The sequence below is a fragment of the Aphelocoma coerulescens genome, chromosome 7, assembly GCF_041296385.1.
Source record: "Aphelocoma coerulescens isolate FSJ_1873_10779 chromosome 7, UR_Acoe_1.0, whole genome shotgun sequence".
Lineage (NCBI taxonomy): Eukaryota > Metazoa > Chordata > Aves > Passeriformes > Corvidae > Aphelocoma > Aphelocoma coerulescens.
The window spans coordinates 11,556,950-11,577,592 of NC_091021.1; the positions used below are offsets into that span (position 1 = coordinate 11,556,950).

Consider the following 20,643-nt stretch of genomic DNA (forward strand, 5'->3'; position numbering starts at 1 on the left):
CAAAGCAGAAGATGACATTGTTATGGCCCTGGGATCCATCCAGCTTTGCTCCTGGCTGCTGTGGGGAGCTCCATGGACTGCTTTGTCCACAGCTGGCCACACACACATAATCACAGGGGTAAAGCTCACATTTAACATAAGCCTGCAGCTTGTAGGTCTGTGTGCAAGGAGCCCCAGGCTTTTGCTAGAAATGCAAAACACCACTCTCTGCTTCAATAAGGTTAGGATTGTGTGGCATTTTTCAGTCAAAAATCTTTCGGTCAAAATGTCGACTAAGTGACATCAAACTATTGACTAAATGAAGTCTACTTTGCCAAGCTGTTTGCCTGGGGCAGCAGAGGGGTGAATATTCTGACAAAGTTCAAGCAGTTGTTTAGGCATTTTCCATGAAACAGCATATTCTGGTTGCTTTTATTCAGAACAACTTTTGCTCTTCAAGTTCTTCCTATTTTCCTTCAAAGCATTATGTTGCTTGTTGTTCTAAACTGCCACAAACCTTTTTTTTATTATTTGAACTGAAAATAATAATTTAGAAAGGACCGACATATTTGTTTCTTTCAGTATTTCAGAAATGTCAGCAACCCCTTTAACTAAGCTCAAGCCGTTCTATAGCTCTAGGCTGTACCACCCAAGGAACAGCAACTCATAGCCATCTATCTACCCACCTACATTCTTCACCATCATATTTACAAAGGGTTGTACTGATGGGAGCTCTGAAAGTACAAAATGTAATGCAGTTTATAAAAGGAGATGGATGTGAATTTTTTCTATCTCAAAATCCAATAAAGGTTATGATTTTTATTGCATGTGGGAGTCCTCTGGTCAATGTAACACTGATTAGCAGCTTGGCCAGTAAGTCTGATAAAACCAGAAAGTACTTTCAAATATATTCTCGGCAGAGACACCTGGGAGCAAAGTGTGAGTGTTGCAGTTGATGGCCCCAGGGTCACACACATACCTTGGGATTTCTTCACTGGTTCTGTTCTGTCTCGCCATGGTTTTGTTCCATTCTCTCCAGAAATTATTCCAAATCGCTCTTATCCTTGAATCTTCCCAAAAAGGGGGCATCATCTCAAAACCATTCCCCCTCACCTTTCCAACATGCATTCATGAAGCCAAAAGATTTACAACCTGCTTCAGGCAGGGGTCCAGACTGGACTTTAATGGATCCCAAACATAGCAACGCAGCATTCTTACTCCTCCTCTCATTTAAACAAGGGAACACCACAAATAACATTACCCCAAGTCAGCAGTGCTTCCCTGGTGCTAATCAGGCCATTAAAAAGGCATAAGCTGTTTGTTTGACGCAGAGGGACAAAGAGAACCACAGAAATGAATCAAAACCAGGGAAAAATTAGAGATTAAAAGTGATAATACTCCTTCCAGCAAACCACAGTCTGAATGCATGGTAAGTGGCTAAAAGACACAATCACTGCAAGATCTTGAGACAAAACAACGTGTCCTGACTGCATGAAATGTAAATTAAACTTGCTCTGGTACAGAAGTATTTCCTTCACATGGCAGTTACTCACTGCCATCGGGAAACCCAGACCCATTTGCTGCAAACGAGAGCTGCCACAGCTGACCCTCCCTGATCCTGCCTATGGAAAACACACGTTCAGAGTCAACAGTTGGAGGGAAAGGAAGAAAAACCCAAATGCGGCAGACTTGCTAGAAGAGATATCCATGGATGTTTCCTCCCCAAATAAGCAGATGGTTTCCAGTTAGTCAGGGTCAGGGACTGCCCGTGTGGTTTCCTGCCTGCTTGCCTTTGTAGCTTATCTAGGCCTCATCAAGATACAGAGTCCAAAAAAATTACAATGGCTAAGTACAGGAATTAGGGAAACTAAATACAAATGAGCCCTGGTCTGCACTTGTGCAGAGGAGCAGGGGAATCGGTGCCCGCGGGTGGGATGGAGGCACCGGTGCCAACCCCTCTGCCGGGGCAGCCACGCTGGGCTGCGGCACCGCACATCTGCAGGGGCCGGGGCAGGTCTCGTTAATGCCGCGGTGCCTCTCTAGGCACCAAAGCCGAGCCTAACCCCATCCAAAACACCCTCGGCAACAGCCCAGCTGCTCTGAAAATACCCCTGACGTCAGTTTACAACCCTGCCTGCTTTAAGCGTGGTGCCGGTGCCTGGCGGCAGCCCAGCTCCACGGCGTATTCCCAGCCCTGCCGGCAGCCCAGCGCACGGCTACGAACGAGATCTGCAAAGCTCCGGGCACACACTGGCTCTCGCAATGCCGTGCATGGGAGCAAAGCAAAACTCCACCAGGAATGTATGCACAAGCTGCCATATGGAAAGGGCATTCTCAAATTAAACCCCGAAACCCAGATGAGATCTGAGCGAAGGACAGTTTCACTTAAAGGAAATGTCTGAGGTCAACCAGCAATTAACTGAAAGGTTCTGATTGAATACGCTATTGACTGCACTCACATCAGACAGCTTCCTGTTTATTATACCTTATGGGCTGTCTAGGTGCCAAGACATTAAGCTGTCAATAATCTATTAATACTAAACAGCTCCTCCCTCCTTACTTCCCCCTTGCAAATCCTCTTAGGCTAAGAAACTGCACTAAAAAGATGGAAATTTTTGAAGTGAGATGGAAATGAGCTTTTTAGGGTATTTCTTTGCTTGGTTCCAGCTGAAAGTACAGCAACATTCATAAACAATATAACACGCAGTCTATAACTACATGGAAAAAACTGTGTTAAAAAAAATCAGCCATGATTGAGACCATATCCTGAAATCTGGCTTTCTTTTCCAAGCCATCTTTAAACAGTCTAAGTTAAATTTAATTAACAATTTACAACAAGGAGAGAGAAGTTATTTAAAGAGAGGCCTACAGGTCCTTAACAGTCAGTGTCTGGGAAACAGTTGTATATAAAAAAAAAGTTTTAATGAATTTAATAGAGAAAAGCACTTTAATTAAATGCTGTCAAAGAGGATTGTATTAATGACTGCACACAAAGGAATTTAAAGCAAGCCAAGTATATTTAGCAAATAGGAAGTAGGCTTTCAGAGGCTGCAAGTATTTATGTTTCTGCCATTGCAATGTATCTAGGAGATCGTGTTGCCAATTGAAAGCAGTTATGTTATTAGATATGATTTTATTTATTATGGATTATTAAAATTTCAAATGCTGCAGGGAATACATTTATTTCACTTCTAAAATGAAAGAACGAAGATATTTCCTGCTTGTTCAGTAAGAGGAAAAATAGGAGAGGAAATAAATAATAAATAATAATAATAACTTAGCACTTAACTAGTAAAGTGCTGTCCAGACAGATCTTTTTACGGGGCTTGTTGAGTCCTGAAATTTTAGCGCTTCTCTTTCTTTCTCCTGCAACTGGATGGATTCACAGTTGCTACCACAGCTTCCCTCAACACAGCATAGAAAGAGGAGCCAGCTCTTACTTCTTGTGGGTACAAGGGACTTCTGTGATACCCTGCACGGTTTAACTCTAAGAACTACCAAAATCCCAAGAAAAGAAATCCTGGTTGCCAAGCTTTTGCAGGGAAGACTGAGAATACCCAAGGTTTTCCAGATCTAACCATGAGACGTAGCCACATATCACTCATAAAAACCCAGAACAATTATGGCTCTGCATTAAGACTTTTTGCACACTGTGCTCACCTTCCTCAATATCCATGTGATAGGACTTGTAGCAGGAAGGAAGGGGATCTTCACAACTCCCCCTTCCCACATGCCTTGGATGCAAGTGTGGCACATCAAATGGTCATGGCCTAATAAGTGTAAAATGTAGAGGTTCAAACCATAAATGTGAGGGAAAAGCAACTAGAAAATTCAAGGGTATCAACATTATTTTGGACTATAATGGCACAATAGTGTAAAACTAAATTTAGCCCCAACTGGAAATGGAGGAATGTTTCTTAACACAAATTTAAGGAGATGTCTGGGTCTGTAATATCCAGGATGTGTTCTGTGATTTACCACATCCTTTTTGCCATATGTAATGGTAAAAGGTTAATAATGATTTTAGATGATTCAAACTTCCAAATGTTCCACCAGAGGCACCTTATATATGCTTGCATTCCTTTGTTTCTGAACACCAAATCCTTTTAAAGTTAGGCACCACAATGGGAGTTAGTCCCAAACTGCTGGTTTTTAAATGTACTTATTTGTAGTTAAGATTTTCATCTTCTCATTTGCAACATGAGGAAGTGAGTAGAACTGGGGGAGAAGTCATTGGAAAGGAGGCACAAGGGGATACCAACTTCCTTTCACAATGTGAGTAGCATCATAAATGGTGAAGAGTTTAATTTTCTAAATACATTATCTGATTTTTGTTTAAGACTTTAATAAAAGTCATGTGTGATGTGTGTTGAGAATGTAGCCTTTGTTGTTCCACAGCTAGGGATCTTGCAAACAGCTTCGCTTTGTCTGTGCCAAGATATTTTGGAATATTCTTTGAAACACTAAGCATAGATGACTGTGAGAAAAAATATGTGCTACTGTACTTCTGGATACTTGATGCGTGAGAAGAGTGCATACACACAAAAACACTTCCCCTTTCAATCTGCAATTCCTGTAAAAGTCCATGCAAACATGGAACAACATACACAATATACTGACCCTGAAAAAAACCCCGTATCTCTGCACATATTACAGTCTCTGGGTATTTCCAAGCATTCAGGGAAACAAAAAAAAAAAAAAAAAAAGAAAAAAAAAAAGAAAAAGAACACACCAAAGAATTTCCAAATAAAGACTGTCCCTGGGCAAGGAGACTGACCATCTATGTCCTGCTGTGTCACAGCCTAACTCCCAGCACTGCCCAGAAGCTGCACCATTTCCCTGGAGGATGCTGTGCAACACAGGAGGAAGAGCAGCTCTCTTCTCTTTGAGGGCCAAGCGGTGCAAAGTGCTCTGTTAGCACTATACTCAATGGTTTCCCTTCCCATGTTATTTTTACAATTGCCTATCTGCAGAAAAAGACCAGCTGCAATGATCCAGGGCTCTAACTTTATCCTAATATTTCTGTAGAGAGAGCCTGAGAATGAAATGTCACATACAGCCGATAGCCTATAAACATTTACACATCTCTGAAGCCTGATATCATAACTTATGAACAAGTGTGGGGGATAGAGAGTAATTAGGGAGCATTAAAATTAAATTTAAAAGAGCAATATTTTTAACTGCAAAAATTTTCAAATGTAAATGGAACAGAGGCTCATCTAGTAGCTTTTCAGTCTTCAAGGTTTGCCTGCTGCTGGCAAACTTCAAAGGTTATGTGAATTTAAAGAGCTTTATTTAGTGATCTCGCTCTAAATGTTTGCTCATCCTCAACCTACTACGACTCCTTACAACACTGGCAGCTTAGCATTTATAACAGGGCCAGGACTGTAAGAAATGAGGGCTAAATCTGGTCAAAGAGTGTGTGAAAGGCAAAAGGGTGAGACAACAGGGGCCAGAGCTACAGTGATGTCATTTGCTAAAACGACAACTTGTCAGAGCAACACCAACACAAACCACCAATCTGCTGCTTACTGCCAAGTCTCAGCAGCGCTAAATCTGCACATTCAGATTTTAAGGGAAGTTTCTGCCTGGAGCATCTTGGGAGCCAGGGCAGCCCAAGCAGAGCTGCTCTGGGGCAGCCTCACAGAAGATGTACCCTCAGAGTCATCGTTGTTGTAAGATGCTGCTGAAGAAAAGCACCAGCCATGTTCTCAGGGCTCCTTCATGGAAGAGTTCCACCTCATTCCTGCCCTGTCCTCAGCTGATCCTGGACCAAATGAAAGCTGTCTGGGAACAGGTGTCACTGAAGTGGCCTGATGGTTTCAGGTTCTGTATAAATACAAAAAGGATGTACTACTCTGACGAGACTAAACTCGCCACCACAGAAAAACTTGAAACTCTGCAGTTTACTTGATCTCCCATTTCTAGGGTTAAATGGAACAGTACTAAACCTAAGCTAATTTCAGAACAGAGGCAGTTTGGCTTTAATTGCAAGTACACTCCCCACTATCATTCAAGGGGAATAACAGGCCTAACGTTAATAAAAATCAGCAGCATTTTCAGCCACATTAGATATCCACACTAAACAGAAACAGCTGAGATGGCGCAGTAGGCAGGTTTGGCTGTAGCAGGCACAGCTCAGCGGCTTTCCCTGCAATTGTGGTAACTATCAATCACAAGAAGATCTGTTGGACACTTCAGAGTCAAATAAAAGGGGGTTGTTGTCTGATGTGTGCCTCTGTTGCCTTTGTCAAACTTGTGCAAGGCTCCTGAGCTACTGTGACCCATCAGAAAAATGGTGTGCACCAAGGGGATGGAAAACCAGAGCACGCAGCCACAGCCGGTGTTTCAAAATGCAGCATCATTGGCTACAGGGCACAGGTACTGGAGAAGCATGAGAAAGCAGCTCAGAAGTGGACGTTGCCTGAGATTTTGTTTTGCATGTACCTCATGCCTTAAAGACAGTCCTTTATCCTCACCCAAAAGCAGTCACACGCACAATAGAGATAAATGCAGAGTGAGTGGAATTTGCAATACATATTGTTTTCAGCTTTAACACTGCACAGAAACAGAAGTTACCCAGTTTGAGACTTTTTTCAGTAGTTTTTAATAGTTTAGGCTGAAAGGAGATACTGAAATTGACTGCTGTCTAATTTTGATAAGAGAAAGAATGAAACTCCAGGTAACTAAGGAAGACAGATATTCTCCACTCAAAAATTCACAGACCTTGTTCTGACACACATTTCCTTCTGTAATTCTAAATTAAAAAAAAAAAAAAATCTAAGTGCAACACTCCCAAATCAAAGCTCTGAGCATTTTGAGTGTACCAAACAACCTACAATACTAATTTCTCTTGAAGTCCATCTGAGTTTGTTGAGTACAAGTTGTGTCACCAGTCTTGACCACCCGTCTGAGCAGACATCACACCCAGACATGGATTAAAGGGCTGGGGGGTCAAAAAGCAGTGGGTATCAATCCATGGTCCGTCTTTTGGGTGCAGAGAAATGATCAAAAAGCAGAACTATCATGGTGCAGCCATTAAGAATGAATCACAGGGCACAGCATCCCCACAAAAAATTTGTCTCAAAACAGTAAGGACCAGAGTCAGAGAGCTATCATGGTTTGGGAAAGTAGTTTTTGTCCAAGGCTCACTAACAACTCAGTCCTAATTTCCAGTATGCAAAAATCCCCTGGTGTAACTCACACAAACATAGCAAAACCTCACTGTGCACATCATCCTATAGATCATTAAGCACACTATGTTCCCCTATGGAATAACAGTTTTGCTTCACTCATCATCTATGATTGCCTAAGTGTTATTAATTAATATTATTTTTAAAGAAATTTTAAGTCTCACTGGTTTTTCCATCTGCGTGCTGTGCATTATGTGACCCATGAACTCCAAGACATTATTTAGAATCAAATATTTCATTAGGAAGCACTACTGTGGTGTTCATCCCCCTCTTTATTATTTCTAGAAAGAGAATATGAAATTAGTTTCATTGGACTGCCATCTCCACTTGCCTTGACCCATTTTTACGAGGGCTCCATGTTCTCCTCTTTTGTATTTCACTGTCATTTCTAAAATACTTGTTCCCTTCTATCCCTCACAAAATTACAAAATTAGTATTTCATTTACTTCTGTGGTATGTTATTTTCTGCATATTTGAAGAGAGATCACAATGTTTGCAGTGAACACACAATACAGAAGAGCTTTCCTAGAGCTTTTTACTATGCCTTCTTTCATTTAAATCATGTTCCTCCATGATTTATGATCTGAACTATTATATATTGACAGATTTGTCTAAATCAAAGCTTCTGATAAATAAAAGGGTGGAGGGATGTCATTTTTTAAAAGTGACAAAAGTAACAGTGTATCAGAAAGCAATATTTGATTGCTTTTAAATAAGTATGGACCTACCAGCTGAAGCAGATCTACCTGTAAACTTACAGAAAATGAGAGACAAGGTTTCCACGTTCTCTGAATAGAAGGTACTTTGCTGCAGTGGTGGCTCATTACTCCAGAGAACTGGCTTATCCACCCGGACACTCCAGAGACAACAGCCTGCTTCATGGTCTTCCCAATGGAGTCAGGTTTCTCTGCCCCAGCAATTAACAACGAATTAGCACTATATTAAAGTGTCAGGCAAGATGGTTACTCTCTGGAGTGGTCACCTTGGACACAGCAGACAAATAGTGGGAGAAGGGAGAGAAATTAGATTTACTGTGTCCCAGCATGTCTGTAACAAACACAGAATCCCTGGTTGGCAATGGGAAGCAGCTGTAGGCACTTGTCAGCATTAACACTCCAGAAAGGTCCGATGCCAGCAAACAGTCTGGGAATGGTGGGATTTAGCAAGGGATGGAAAGTAAGACAAGGAAACCTCACCTCTGCAGAGCAGGGAGCTAAATGAAGAACCACGAGGACTGCTTGCTGCCAAGGGACTACTTTGCACACCATTAAGGGCCAGGCCAGGCAGATCCCACTCCTGGTGGTGGTGGTGGTGGAAGAGGATGAGAACAGGGCAAAAATGTAATAATGCTGTCCAGGATACCCTCCCACCCTCCAGGAACCTGTGGCTCAGGCACTCTGTAATCCAGAGGTGATGTTGTTGTGGTACCCCAGCTAGCAACAACCTCACTGCTCTTCTTAGCAGCACTTTGCTATTACACCACATTGCATGGAATGGAGGGAGAGCCTCTTGATGCACACCTCAATTTCATTAAAAACCAAATGAGAGGCTGTGGCAAGCTCACCCTGCATGCACAGCAGCATGTAGGATACTCCATAGCCAGCGTGTGAAGGAAAATCCACACTCCGACACGTCCATATGGTCACACCCAGTGCTGCCAGAGAACACAGCCATGTCACAGAGCTCCACAGGGCCCACATTTTATGACTGCTCAGCACAATAACAAATAAATCAAGTGTGCAGGAAGGAATTTTTTGAACACTGAGCTTCCACTACAGACATTATTCATTTCAGAAACAGTAAAATAATTGATTAAATGGATTAATATATGGCTGACAAGAAAAATCTAATGGAAGAGAGAAAAATAAAAATGTTTGTTTTTAAAACCCTGAACCTAAAGCTAAACAGTGAGGTGCAGGCTAGTAATACCCAACCAGTGAGGGCAAGAACCTCTCACAAAGGAAACAACAATCCCTTAAACATGAAGAACCAGCCTGTGTCCAGCTGATCTCCTACAGCACAACTGCCCCACTGAGCACACCCTGCCTTTTAGAAGACAGAAACCATACCCAGCCTTGGGGTAATTCCCTCACTGAAGCATCCCCAGCCCTGTAAGCAGCAACTGAACTACACAAAACCCATCACAATGATATCTTTGCCATTTCCAAGAAGCCATACTGAGGAAAAGGCTGCAATATATCTACTATCTTTTGCCTGGTCATGCCTCTTGTGATGATAGTCTGACAGGGGGACGTTCCCAGCCCAGAGAGGGTTTGGTCATGGTGGCTGGGAACTCTGGCAGCAGTGTGGGACAGCCACAGGCTGTTTTCAGGCTCTCCCACTCTCACCGCTGGAGGAGCAGGAGACTCGAGCACCAGACAGAAGTTACTATACACACACCTAAGCCATCAGAGCAAAGAGAAAGGTGGGCTAGGCAGAGAGAGGGAACAGAGGTAAGAGCCTGTGTAACTGTGTTACAGTTCTGCACCTGCTGTTATTCACAGCACTGCTGCTTGTAGCTTCTTCAAAGGACTGTCATTTCGCTATCAAGGCTGCAGGTAAGGGCTCGACTTACAGCACACTTCTCACCAGCAAACCTGCAAAGCAAAGTAGGTCGGTGACTGCAGCTCTTGGATGTTTCCACCCCCTGCTAAAATGCAGCCAGGCACCGTGGCAGACATTCTGCACCCGCCACTGCTTTGAGAAAGAAATGAGAGTTGCTTTCCCACTTGACACTACAGGGGGAATTTCAGATAGGCAGAATGTAATTACTTGGCCTGGAGTTCAGCCAGAAGCAGGGCCCAAGACCCCTACCCTTATGTAAAGTGTCACAAAATCTCCAATGACTGCAAGTGTGAGGACCTCAGCTTTACATCTCTGGCTGCTGTCATTGATTCTTCATGGCTAATTACCTAATAGTGACCCTTGCAGCAAAGCCAAAAAACAAACCTTGCTTCTTGAAACAATTCAAGTCCCAGAGACCAAAAACTACACAAAAATTGCTTGGTCTTGGGTATCTTTTGACAGTAGGGAGCAGGTGGACAGCAAACCTCCTGTGCCTGGCACTCGTAGTGTGTCACTCAAAAACCTACTGGGGTTTTTGGATGGGCAAGCATAGCTTTAGAACGCAGCACCCCCAAAACACAAGCCTACTGTATCAACTGCATACCAGAGTCTCCAGAGTTTTGCTGTATGTAGTTGCCAGCTGGTTCCATTTATTTTTCTTCATTTTTCATATTTTGACTGCAATAAATAATTAATCCATGTCTTTGTAACTTGCTGACAAATACAAATGCACAGCATTCCAACACAGTGTAATGTGTCACTCACAAGAGCCAACCTGCAGAATGCAGAAAAGTGATGTGCAGAAGGCTTCGGAAAGTAGGCTAATCATCAAGGTCACTCACAAGATCCCTGGGAAACTTTTTCTGTCCCTTAGACGATATTCCCACTTGCTGCGGGCATCAGAACTGGGTTAATATGTTCAAGTCTACACAGGTCTAGTTGTCTTCCCACATGTTAGCTTGGCCATTTACCTGTCTGTAGCTCTTTGCTTCCAAGATCCCATAAACTTTTTGGAACATGGAAGACAAAGCTTGCAAAGATTAATCACTTAGAGAGCTTCCCCTACTTTATCGTTCTGAGAACCTGAACCCCAGGAAACAGATTTTTTTCTTGCAGGCAAAGACACAAAGGAAAGCAAGGAAGAAGAAGTTAGCAGAATAGACAAAGGGGACTGAACTAGGCAATAATTAATCTGAGTGAGACCTATGTGTTTCAGATGGGGCAGGACAACAAGACAGAGAAACCTCGCGCTTTTAGAAAAAGGTGACTAGATAGCTGGCAGCAGGGGTAGCAGCAGCACAAGAGCAATTACAAAGAATAGAGGCTGAATGCCAAGATTCACAGCAAGAGTAGCAAAGCAGTGCAATCCACCATCAAACAACAGGGAGAGTGAAGGTGGGAGGAGGAACTGTGAGATTATCAGAGAAATGCGCTGTACAAACAATCCCCAGAGCGGTCACACAATCCGGCATCAGGTGAGTGGTACCGAGTGCCAGGGGCTGAATTGGAGGGCTGAAGGGAAGGGCTGCTGTGGAGGGTGTTGCCTCAGCTTTTTAGACTGAAGAAATACCTCCTGAGCCTCTCTTGACCATCTGTAGATGTTTGGGTCTGTGACATGCATTACTAGTTATTAGGAATACACATGAGGCTCATTTTCTCTTCTGACTGAAGCTGGAACTGCAAAAAAGAGAAGTTTGTAATATTTTCACTTTGTTTTCCCTACACATATTTCTAGCTACTTATTTCTCATTCTACTAATACCTGAGACAAGAGTAGAACAAGGGTGTACAAACCAAAAACTCATGCTAGTCACAAATGTATAGCAGAGCAAAACAAACCTAAGGAGGCTGTGAAATGAAGGACCATTCCTCAGAAAATGCTCACCATGGTCATTTCAGAAAGCACTTTGCAGTTTCAGTCAATACATACCAAGCCCATCTCCATGTTACACTCTTGAAACCCCCTGTTACCCAGTCCTCCCACACAGACACCCTGAGGAGGCAGAGGGTGCTCTGACCTGCACAGGCTCAGGCGTGAGCTGGACAACGTGCTGCATACGCTCACTGTGGTGATGTCTGGACTCTTCCTCATAGATCACATCCCTCTCATGCTGGGGAAGGTTCAGGAAGCGGCGAATGGTGCAGAGGTTCTCCCAAAGGGTGCGGTTTTCCGGGCTGGGGTTTTCTTTCCAGCGCAGCAGCTCACACAGCCAGCCCTGCAATGGTAGAGTCAGCACAGTCAATTCACCAAGCACCAAGGAACCAGACGTGAGCAGAAGGTCAACTAGACTTAATGCTCTGTGCTGAAAAGTCTTGCTGGTCTCATCTCACACATAAACCCCCACCACCCCAAGCTGCCCTTTGATCTCAACAAATCCATGATATATTCTATTTCCTGCAAGCTGGAGAAACTGAAACAAGTAGTAGTGCTTAGCAGAAACCAGGAAGCACAGCATCTTGTCCCCTATCATATTCACACAGTGTTTAAAACATTCAAATATAGATATTTTTCCTACAGAAAAGCAAAGATGAAACAGAGATGTATCTTCACTTCCATTTCAGAGCCCCTTCATTTCTTCATCCAAGCAAGAGAAAAGGAGACATAACTCCTGAGACTTGCTGAAACAACCCTCACTGCAACCTGCAGCTGCAGAACCAGAAATTCAACACTACTCCAAATGTCTAGTAGAATATACTATCAAGACTTCTGTTTTGCTGTCACTATGTTGCACTGACTCCCCCAGCTCTAAACCCCACTAAAATTTTACATCTTTAAATAATAAAATCTTAGAGAAGATGCAACCTTACAGAAAGGGAATCCTCTAGTATCTAGCACAAAAGCAGCAAACAGGGTCCCGCAGAAGTAACTAGAGATACCAAGATACTAGCCAGAGGTAATTCTAAACCCAACTACAGATCATCATAATAGTAAATTTTATTTCTGCTGTCTTGTTTAAAGGTTAGTTTGAAATGCCTTTAAAAGGTTACAGCTATATGTATGGAGCTGTAGGACCTCTCCACAGGGACCGACTGCTCAGCCCTCTGAGGGGAAAGCACCAGCGCTCCAGGAAGAGGAAACCACCCTGAACCCCGAGGGCGAGGAGAGCCCAAGGGCAAGAGCTGCTTGGGTGAGGACAGCCCCGTGTGCACAGAGCGTGACCCGGTGTTCCCGGCAGGTGAGCCAGGGATTGCAGCTGCTGCTGCTCCTGCCCGGCGTGGGGCACAGCCAGCCCTGTCCTGCCTGCCAGCAGCCAGCCCACTTGGGGCTGGGGACAGTGGCTCCCCTCCAGTGCCTGCACAGGAAATGCAATGCAAATGACAGAAGATGAGAAGATAATGCCGAGGATGCTGTCAACGCGCCTTACTGACTCCTGTCAAAATATTTTACCTAGTAGCTTTATAACCCATCATTTTCAAACTACAGCTCAGCATTCTGACACCATTTTGACAGGCACCTTACAATACCTAAAAGATAGCTTGATCGATGTTAAAAATGTTTGGTACAAGAAGTAGCCAAAACTGTGTTTTTCTGAACAGTGACCAGAGCAAGCTGAACAGCCGAGTTCATTACCAGCCCACAGGGGGGCTTTTTGGTATTGCTTTTTTGTGCAACAACTTGTAAGCCATTGACAACTTCTACCGTGCACTCTAAACCCCGTGTATAATATCATAAGCCGTTGTTTGCCTTACTCTCCACTGTGTCTTCTGCCTTCACCCCCCCCAAAAAAGGCAAGATTTGATTATCTCCGCTGCATCAGCCAAGACAGCAACACCAGCTGTTCTCATTGTGCAGCCTCTTCCTCACGGCCTACATGTTAATAACCTGATCATTCCATTTTCTCCTTCAACTGCCGGCTGCAGCACAGCGAAGAGACAAAAACCCAGGCCCATCTGCAGCAGCTGTAGGCACTGAACTGTGAAGCCACCAGGGATTTATAAACTAATCTGTAACACAACACTGCCTTGTTTTTACAAGTGAGAGGCCACATTTGTGCAGACCTGATCTTTTCTTGCAATAAACTAGGAGGGCTGGAGGGTGGGGGGGCAAGGAAAAAACAAGGTATCTAATCATTTACTTAGGGAAAAAAACCTCTGTGTTATATTTTCAAAGTGTTTTGATTGGTATTTGGACAATCTCTCAGCCAGGTGAAGTCTGCATTTTAATGCGGTTTGGCCACATCCCTTACCCTCAGTTCTCCTCTTTCCACTGCTCAGAAATCTCCCCAAACTTTCTCTCTTTTAGAGAAAGATAGGAAGAAAATCTCCCAGCTCTGCAGTGTTTTCTCAGGGGTTCCTCCACACAAAGGAAATAATTTTTGAAACGGAAAATAAACCATCTGTAGAAAAAATCAGCTCCTGTTTCTCCCTGTTTTCAGTGATCTGAATAAGCCTTCAACCGAACTCTTTCAAAATGTTTCAAGCAGGTATGTTTAACACCTCCTGGGGGATGCTGCAGCATGAAGACCCATCGTGTAACAGAAAATACAGAACAAGCCTTGCACCTGGTGGAGCTGGAGCCCATTGCTGGGCAGGTCCGTGGGAGGATGCTGTGCCTGGCTCTGGCAGAAACCGAGCACAGCTCGGCAGGGCCACATCCCCTTCCCCGGGCTGGACGGGGCAGCCCGATGGCGACTGCCGCACTTTGATTTATCTACCCCGTTATAATCAGGGCTCATTACAATCACTTAGAGCAACACTACAGGCCTCATTACAGACTAGGCACTCGTTGCCATTAGTCTTTAAGAAGGATAGCGCTCAATTTGCCTGGCAACATGCGAGGTCCTGACCTTGGAGCTATTAGGGAAAAGATTAGACTGCAGTGTGACCATGTGTGCAGACATGAGCAAACCAAATTAATTTCTGGCAAAGGGAGAACCAGGCAAGGACCCTGCCATCCTGAGGACACCTGAGAACTTCTCCATTCCCCAAAGGAGATAAGCTAATGGCACGTTTAAAGGAGCCTGGTTCTGAAGGTGAAGCACATCCGTGGTATTTAGAGAGATATTAATCCAGTTTCCCCACAAAGTATTTGCTTGGCTGATCAGATTAAGGGATCTAGCCTTCAACAGCACACCCCCACCACAGCAGGCCCCAAGAAATCTGTGATACTTCACAGCCTCAGACATATTGCACCATGTGTACCCAGCTGCTACAATAATTAGCTTATGAATGTATCAGCTGGTTCTGTGATTTTTATAAATAATAACTAACCTACAGAGCAGAAAGATTTCCATGAGCCTAATATTAGCAAGAAATTGCAAGGTGCGCCTAACTGAATTGTCATTGTGCTAAATGCCCTGTCTTCTCTCACGTTGTGAGGGACTGGATCTCCCCCAACACCATTTATAAATATTTATTTTCACAATGTATTTGTGTCAGCTTTCTTCACAAGAGCCATTATTCGCTCACCCCCACACATACACACGCATACCCACTGCATGCATGTGTACACTTATCTGCATCAAGTCTGTCCTTTCACTAATCTTTTTCTATCCTTCCCTCTCTTTATTCAAGCATTCATTCAGGACCCTCTCTATCCATCTATGGGGCTGTTTATTAGGCAATAGCTTTGACTAATATGTGGGAAAACACAGCATGCCGCAGCTTACTCACACGTTCTTTACGGCTGCAAGTAACTCCCTTCCCCATGCACAGATGAAAAATCTGCATCGGCTTTTTAAAATTATTTATTTAAATAATCTTAGCACGCCATCCAAGAAAGTTTTGCAGTACCAGGCAAAAAAAAAAAAAAAAAAGTGTAAATGTCAAATAAAACAGTGACAGATGACAGTATTCTCTATTGAATAGCACCGTTTCTTCGTGCATGTTCAATGAGAACTCATGAATTATTAATATATAAAATCTCCTTTTACTGTTAAAAATCTCAACTTGGCGTTTTTTGGTTACAATTTTTTTTATTTTCTTTTATTTATTTCTTTGGGGTCTGTGTATGTTACACAGAGCTTTCCAGGAGAATTATTTCATTTGAGAAATGCTAACATACAGAAATTTTTGGAGCTACAGCCATTCACAGTGAATTTTCATCTATAGCTAAATTTTTTGGCATGAAGAAGTAAAAGTGAAGGAGACACTATCTCACCATCTTTTCCCCCACTCATCCACATCATCTGAGCTCACTGCCTTGCAAGTAAATACAACTTCTGTGAACATATCCTGAAAAATCTGACAAATACCACACCCTTCCCCAGACCCGTAATACACCGTGCTTCTGGCCCTGCCTCCCCTGCACATCACAGGTCTTGCTCCATTGCACAAACAGCCCCCTTGGCTGCCACAGAGTTACCAGAGTTTGATACACATCAGTGTCAATATGGGCGGCAGAATCCAGCCCTTAATGTCAGCTTCTAAGGTTCTCAAATGGGAATGTCTTCCATTAAAAATAAGAGGAGGAAAAACAGCACTATTAAAGGATGCTTTTGGCTCTACATTCAGGCACACCCAGTGCTTGTGGTTACAAGGAATTTTGCTCAGAACTTCCTTCATTTCACCCCAAAACTTCTAGAGGCATCAAGAATGCAGCCCAATTTAGCTCATTAAAGAGAGCTGCAGAGAAGTGCTGTCCTCTATTCTTGCTGTTCTCATGAGACAAGATAAACATTTTCTAGGCATTTTGTTTGATAAAGAAAATAATATCATATTAATGTCCTATTTTTAACCTCTCTCTCTGTCTTCTAATCAAATACATTTCCACATAGCTAAGCCAACAACAACAAAAATCTGCAGAAAGTCAGCCATTCCCATTGTGCTTTTATGCTGTTAAAGAAACAGCATGCTTAGAACACCAAAGCATGAGCCTTGGCGCCCTCAAATCCCCTCGAGGACAGCTAGCTGGTGCAGCAATCCTGAGCCATATCCTCTGTCACTCATCCCAGAGCCCTGTTTAGCAGCTTGACCCTTTCACTTTTGCTGGGCTTACCCTGGAGCAGGGGAGGCTGCCCCAGCAGCCAGAGGTACCAGACTACAGTAAGGTCAGTTTTTCCAGTACTCAGTGAAGGTATGCACAAACACATGGACCCCAAAAACTGCTTCCTGCAGATCTGCTGCCCTGCAGTCTGCCAAGGACCAAATTTCTGACCAAGGACAAAGCAAGCACATGGGAAGAGTTCAGGCTCACAGTCATGCTGGGGTACAGGCCCATGTTTACACTTTGCCAAAAGCCACTGCAGGAGGTGGCAGTTGGGTGTCCACGGTGACTTAGTCACAGGCAGCTGTTCTGCTTTGAGCATGGATAAACCCGCAGCTTAACTGACCTTGTGTTTCCCTGCACTTACATCAAAATTAATAACAATAATAATAATTATAATAATAATAATAACAACAATACATTTAGTTTTCTTCACTGACATTTTCTAGGGTCTCCAGTGAAAGCATGAGTAGGCAAATGAAGAGTTTTTAGTAAGAGTGATTCAGGAATAAATCTCAAAAATAAATGTAAAAGGCCATTTCCTCACCCACATCATCAGTGCAGAAAATGTCAACATATGTGACAAAATAAAAAAAAGCAGCAATGATTGACGCAAGTCTTGAAAGATTAGTAAAGAAATGCTGCATTCTCTAGAGAAGGCTCCCTTCCCACATGGGATCACAGGAGTCCTCTGGACAAACTTCCTCAGCATCTCTTCTCTCTGCTCAGTTTGGGACCCTACAGTGTGAAATTAGCTAGGTAATATGCAGCTCTTGTACCTTAGTCGCCAAACTCTCTTACCATGAATCCAATAAGTGTCTATTAAAATAAATAAACCCCCTAATGATTCAAGATAACCTAATCAAGAAAGCTGAAATGGATAAAAGACTAACTGTAATGGAGAGTTCTGTCATGGCTTCAATGAATTTTTGATGAGGGCCGGGGGAGGGGGACTGAACCTGAGAAGCTTTACTTGGAGCATTTTGATACAGTTCAAGGTTAATCACTCAACAGTCTGGATTTTCTGAAATGCTTGGTACTTTTCCTCCCCACAAAATTCAAGGCAAAATGCAAAACACTTTCATGAAGGCCAGTTTCTCACTAGCCTCACAAAGCATGAAATTATACAAAAATTATACAAAAAAAAGAATGAGATACATGAGCCCTGAAGTACCTTAGATTCATGGAACCGCCAAGTCTGCTTACAGCCCTTGGCCTCAGAGGGAAGGATGCTGTGCACTGAGGATATTTCCAGCATTCCAAGTTCAGACTAGCTTCTCCCCACACTAGAGAGGAAGTGTGGGCTTGTGGTTAGGGCAAGCAGCCCACCATCAGCTCCCAGGTCTGCCAAGGACTTCATGAGAAAAGCCCCAGCTCTACAATGTCCCTTATTCATTCAGCTGTTGAGAGGCCAGTGCACTGCTGCAGATGCTGTCACAGAATCACAGAATAGTTTAGGTTGGAAAGGACCTTTAAAGGTCTCTAGTCCAACCCCCTGCAATGAGCAGGGACATCTTCAATAGATCAGGTTGGACTCTGAGCAACCTGAATGTTTCAAGGGATGGGGCATCTGCCATTTCTGTGGGCAGCCTGTTCCAGTGTTTCACCAGCCTCATTGTAAAAAGTTTCTTCCTTATATATCTAGTCTGAATTTACCCTATTTTAGTTTCAAACCATTACCCCTTGCCCTGTCACACAGACCCTGCTAAATAAGCCAAATTTAAGTACTGAAAGGCTGCAATGAAGGTTCCCTGGACCCTTCTCTTGTCCAGGCTGAACAGCCCCAACTCTCTGTGCCTGACTTCACAGGAGAGGTGCTTCAGCATTTTGATCATTTTTGTGGCCCCCTCTGGAACTGCCTCAACAGGTTGAAGTCCTTCCTGGACAGGGGACCCCAGAGCTGGATACAGCACTCCAGGTGGGGTCTCACCAGAGCAGAGTAGAGGGTCAGAATCACCTTTTCTCAACCTGCTGGTCTGGTCACACTGCTTTGGCTGCAGCCCAGGACAGAGTTGGCCTTTTGGGCTAAGAGCACCCTTTGACAGCTCTTGTCCAGCTTTTCCTCCACCAGCATCCCCAAGTCTTTCCCGGCAGGGCTGTTCTCAATCCTTTAATCCCTCAGCCTTTGATGATACTGGGGTTGACCCAGGTGCAGGACATTGCACTTGGCCTTGTCAAACCCCGTGAGGTTCATATGGGCCCACTTCTCTTGTCCTGGATGGGGGTCATACTGTGACTGCATATACAAGTCTGTAAAAAATGAGGTCTAGTCCAAAGGTACTTCAAAGAAATTCTAAGTTCAGTCAAGGAGAGAAATATCTTTCTGTATTTCCTCCATATGTGACAAGAACATCGAAATATCAGCACAGCAGATATGCCCCAGATGTAGAGATTCAAAGCATCATAAAGGCTGTAAGAAGTGTCCTATACACACACACACTACATACACTACACATCTTCACCACCAGCTGCTTTTTCTAGCTGCTGTTCATCATCACTGGAAGCTAATTAGTTTAAGGCCACAGAAAACACCTATTATAAGCTAAAAGGGAGAGAGAAGGCATCCCATCCTATCAAATGAATACAAGGGAATGTAAGCTAGGAAGGAGAGAGGGAAGGATGAAATTAAGGGTTTCTAGTGCTAATCCTTCCTCAGAGTGACACTGCTCATTCCTCTTGCAATGCCTGTACTTCCTTCTTGGAGGTAAGGGCATGGGAAGGTGGCCATGGTATTGAGTCCCATCTAGTGTGAGATCCTACTGTGGGCTAACACCCTCCTTGGCCAGAGAACTGGCAATGAGGCAGGGATCTTGATGAGAAAAAGAAAAGTCAGAGGAAAGGCAAGGAACTGTCATAGTGATTTCCATACATAGGCCTGGGGTTTTTTTTACCTGAAGGGCCTCAACTGAAGGGCTTTTCTGCCCTCAAACTCAAACCCCCCTCAAGCTTATCATTTGTTTGCTTACTTTTCAACATGGTCAAGATACAACCCAGAGACCGAGCTTTAGTAGCTTAACATTTTTTCAGATGTTGCTCCAAGGGGTCTCTCTTGCTTTACTGTGGTGAAACTGGAACAAACTCCAGTCCCTTGAAAAGAATTTCAGTTTCAAGGCTATACATTTTGTTTTCACTGGACTGGTGAAGGTTCCATTTGCCCTTCCCAGGGCTGATCCCCAGCAACAGACACCCTGCTTCCCCATACCACCCCAGGCTGATTAAGAAGATTCTCTTGCCCTGGGAGAACTGTGGGAAGTCTGATCTCCATGTTCATACAAACTCTGCCCTCCCTCAGACTGTCAACAAGGGCTCCAGCCAGCTGTGCCCACTATTTATTTTGATAGTGACTGTTTATTATGAACATAACTACATTCCTAAACTCATTTTGCAAAGACTAAGAAAAAAATGTCTGCTGAGCACAGCACAGCCTCTGATAGGACTCTCACTAGCAGAGGTCAAAGGGGTGATGCTGCTGCTCAGCATTAGTGCAGTGCAGCCACACGGTCATGGTGGAAATGGTTTTCCTGGAGTTGTACTGTAGAGCATTTGCAGAACTGAATGTAGAAACCCATTTTAAGGACCAACAGTCCAACCTTGCAGTAATCCAAGGCCAAAGTCTCTGCCTGTCCCTCTGCCCAGCTCTGCACACATACAAGCCGACCAAACCTCTCTGAAACAGCACACCAGAAACCTGTCTTCTTCAGAAATAAATATAACTAGGGCAGCCCAAAGTGTACACTGGAAACCAAATCCTGGTGTTCCAGACACACTCAGAAACATTCCCAATGTGCTAATACAGGTCCCAGGTTTAGCCACTAAAAAGGGCACTAGCAGGCAGTATCCCCAGATAATCCTGCTGTCCACCAGGTATATCACTATCAGCTGGCGACTAAAACAGGAGGGCAGCTTTGGAGGTTGTGTTGTGAGGGCACTGAGCTCTCAGCTCCTGCTGGCTTCAAAAATTCAAAGGGATGCACATAAACAC

At 43.8% G+C, this 20,643-nt stretch overlaps 1 protein-coding gene across 11 annotated transcripts in view; it reads right to left on the bottom strand.

Annotated features, from left to right (window-relative positions):
• SATB2 (SATB homeobox 2) overlaps nt 1-20,643 on the bottom strand; it is a 130,213-nt gene that overhangs the window by 13,068 nt on the left and 96,502 nt on the right. For 10 of the 11 annotated variants that reach the window (XM_069022098.1, XM_069022097.1, XM_069022099.1 and 7 more), the window contains one exon: nt 11,755-11,952. In XM_069022098.1, the coding sequence (XP_068878199.1) occupies nt 11,755-11,952 (198 nt within the window). Of the gene's footprint in view, nt 1-9,119; nt 11,415-11,754; nt 11,953-20,643 lie in introns of those variants that run through there. The other variant, XM_069022104.1, reaches the window with a different exon arrangement.